The sequence below is a fragment of the Hemibagrus wyckioides genome, linkage group LG15, assembly GCF_019097595.1.
Source record: "Hemibagrus wyckioides isolate EC202008001 linkage group LG15, SWU_Hwy_1.0, whole genome shotgun sequence".
Classification (NCBI taxonomy): Eukaryota; Metazoa; Chordata; class Actinopteri; order Siluriformes; family Bagridae; genus Hemibagrus; species Hemibagrus wyckioides.
Genome location: NC_080724.1, coordinates 18,811,103 through 18,813,819, shown reverse-complemented (window position 1 = coordinate 18,813,819; position 2,717 = coordinate 18,811,103). Strand labels below are relative to the sequence as shown.

The 2,717-nt window shown below is 41.2% G+C and overlaps 1 protein-coding gene across 1 annotated transcript; it reads left to right on the top strand.

Annotated features, from left to right (window-relative positions):
* Window positions 1-207: 207 nt before the first annotated feature.
* Window positions 208-2,053, top strand: tcf21 (transcription factor 21). Its single transcript, XM_058410233.1, has 2 exons — window positions 208-802; window positions 1,512-2,053. Exons 1-2 carry the CDS (start codon window positions 332-334, stop codon window positions 1,599-1,601), a joined length of 561 nt encoding a protein of 186 aa, XP_058266216.1. The 5' UTR covers window positions 208-331; the 3' UTR covers window positions 1,602-2,053.
* Window positions 2,054-2,717: the final 664 nt, after the last annotated feature.

The following is a 2,717-nucleotide window of genomic DNA, read 5'->3' as shown; positions in this document are numbered from 1 at the left end:
TTCTGAAACACTGGGATGTGATGCGTTAAAGTCAGGTGTGTTAGAGTAAAATCATTTATAAGTGCAGTACAGTTAAGAGTAACATAGGACGTGAGTGTGTGTAGTGAGTGAGTGAGTGTGTGTCCGTCCTCTGGTTCCCAGCAGGAGTTTCCTCCCCTGTGTGATCACGTCCCGCCCATGCGCGCGCCACATAAATAGGCAGTTCCGACAATCTTGACTGCTCCACGTTTCATTTATCTCACACCCACGGAGTTTACACATAAGGCACATGCTTTAAGATAGTGCCGTCTGGGCTGAAAGCTCGACAAGTCTTATTTCTCCACCACTCGTCATGTCCACCGGCTCCATCAGCGACGCGGACGAGTTCCACGACGCGGAACTGCTGGACGGTCTGCTGCCGTTCGGCTCGGGCGGGGACACGGCGACCAGAGCGTCACGCGAAAGCGCCGAGGACAGCTCGAACGGCGAGGGATCCGCGTCCACCGAGCTCACCGGACACGCGACGGGCAAGCGGCGCAAAACGGCCGCGTCCTCGCGCCGAGCGGTGTCCGGTGCGGCCGTGGCGGCGGCCCTCGAGGGCAAACAAGTACAGAGGAACGCGGCGAACGCGCGCGAGAGGGCGAGGATGCGCGTGCTGAGCAAGGCGTTCTCGCGCCTGAAGACCACGCTACCGTGGGTACCACCGGACACCAAGCTGTCCAAACTGGACACACTGCGACTCGCCTCGAGTTACATCGCCCACCTGCGCCAGATTTTGGCCAACGATAAGCACGAGCACGGATACATCCATCCCGTTAACTTGGTAAGAGACGCGCTGATGTGTTCAACTGTGTATGCATGCATTAAAAAAATGTTACTGGTGCTGATTTAACCCATTTAAGGCTTGCACTAATACTTACAAGGTTGAATGCCAATGTGCGTTAATTAATTAATTACTTTTTACCAAAAACTATTTTAGTGTTTCATAAACAGTTTGTGTGCGTAAGGAGAATGTAGACATCTATCTCTGCATGCTTGGAAATGTTTAAAACGACAATCTCTGACACAGCCGTGTGCACAAGCCCAGAGAATATACGAGTATACGAGTTTATTAAACCCCTTTTTTTCTCTGTGAGCTTGTGTGTGTGTCTCAGCTGAAATGCAATTGCGTAAACTCATTTAATGCATAAAAGAAATAAAATAGAGGAAGATTCATCCTTGAAGTTGCAGATACAAGTCTGCGGGCCTAGCTCATAGAAATATGAACTGGAAAAAGGGCACAATTTTGCATGCACGGTTTTTTTTTCTTCATTTTTAAAAAAAATTTTCTGTTTGCGTATTTACGGTAAATTACACTTTTAGATTAAAGAATAAAATATCTCAGTGTCCATTTGGTTCTCTAGAACGTAATTTTGGGGCAACTTATTTTTTAAAAAATAATTCTAATCAAAACAAAAAAGAAAGAAAGATTTTTTAAAGAATATTTATTTATTTATTTATTTATTTATTTATTTATTTATTTATTTTCGCAGACGTGGCCGTTCATGGTGGCGGGGAAACCTGAAAACGAGCTTAAAGAGATGCTGAACTCCACCAGATTATGCGGCACCACCGCATCCTGAGAGGACTGTTACCCTGAATAACACGGACAAGTTTTATTTTTTAATATAAATATATTCCGGGTTTTTTTTAATGTACCGAAAGCACATCATCTCTTGTTCAAAAAGCGAAAAAGAAAAGGCACGAGGTGGGAATTAACGGAGGGACCAGCGACGCGTCTTCCTGTACAGAGAAACTGTATTTTTTATTTAAAACTCTATTCACCTCGCATTTCCTTCCTTGCTGGTTCGAGGAACTACAATGTGTGGTTTTTATGCAATTGTTCTATTTAGATGAATCTAGCTTAATCACTTTTTTTTTCTAATGCAAAAACATATGTATATAAGCTATTTAGATAAGCTTTATGCCTTTTGGTGACGTATGTTGTTTCCAAGTGCAACTTTCTGCACCGTACACATGTTTTCTTTTTGGAAGGACAACATTATATTGTGAATAAAAATATTTTGATATTTGACGTGTTTGCTGGTGGTGGTGCTGTGCAGAAGTGCATGGCTTTTCTCGTTCTTGAAGGGCTTTTAATGGATCTTAGATAGTCGCTGTTTATTTATTTGTTCTGACCCGCGTGAACTTTCTTATCTTGTCCTCCTAAAGTGCATGCGTTATTGCATCAGCGAGTGAGAGGAAGACACCATGTGCTGCAGGGGTGCAAGGAAAAGCCTAAATCGAATTAATAATCGTGTTCATTTGCATCTAACTGGATTTCTATCTCCAACTAGTTCATTTGACGCATTAATTTTAAATGCCTAAGATATGGCGAAATTGAATACTGTGCTGCTTTGCATTGTACCTAAATCCTGAATTTTGCTTTATTTGTTATATATATATATATATATATATATATATATATATATATATATATATATATATATATATATATAACAATTCATGCCACTAATACACTCTTCTTTGTTGTTGCAGTGATTCTAGTTTGCACATTTAACACACACCTTTCACTTAGAAATGTGGATATACAGTATATTGCACCTTTATGCTACTGCTACTATACTACTTTTAGTGTAAAGGTACAATATATGCACCTATAGGGGTAAGTTACTGAAATTACTAACTGGATGGTACAGTTTACTAGGTATTCTGAAAGAGTAAATCAAATAGTTGTT

Coding starts and splice junctions, on each gene's coding strand:
- tcf21 (XM_058410233.1), top strand. CDS start 332: ATGTCCACCGGCTCCATCAGCGACGCGGACGAGTTCCACGACGCGGAA. Junction 803..1,511: donor ACATCCATCCCGTTAACTTG/GTAAGAGACGCG, acceptor TTATTTTCGCAG/ACGTGGCCGTTCATGGTGGC.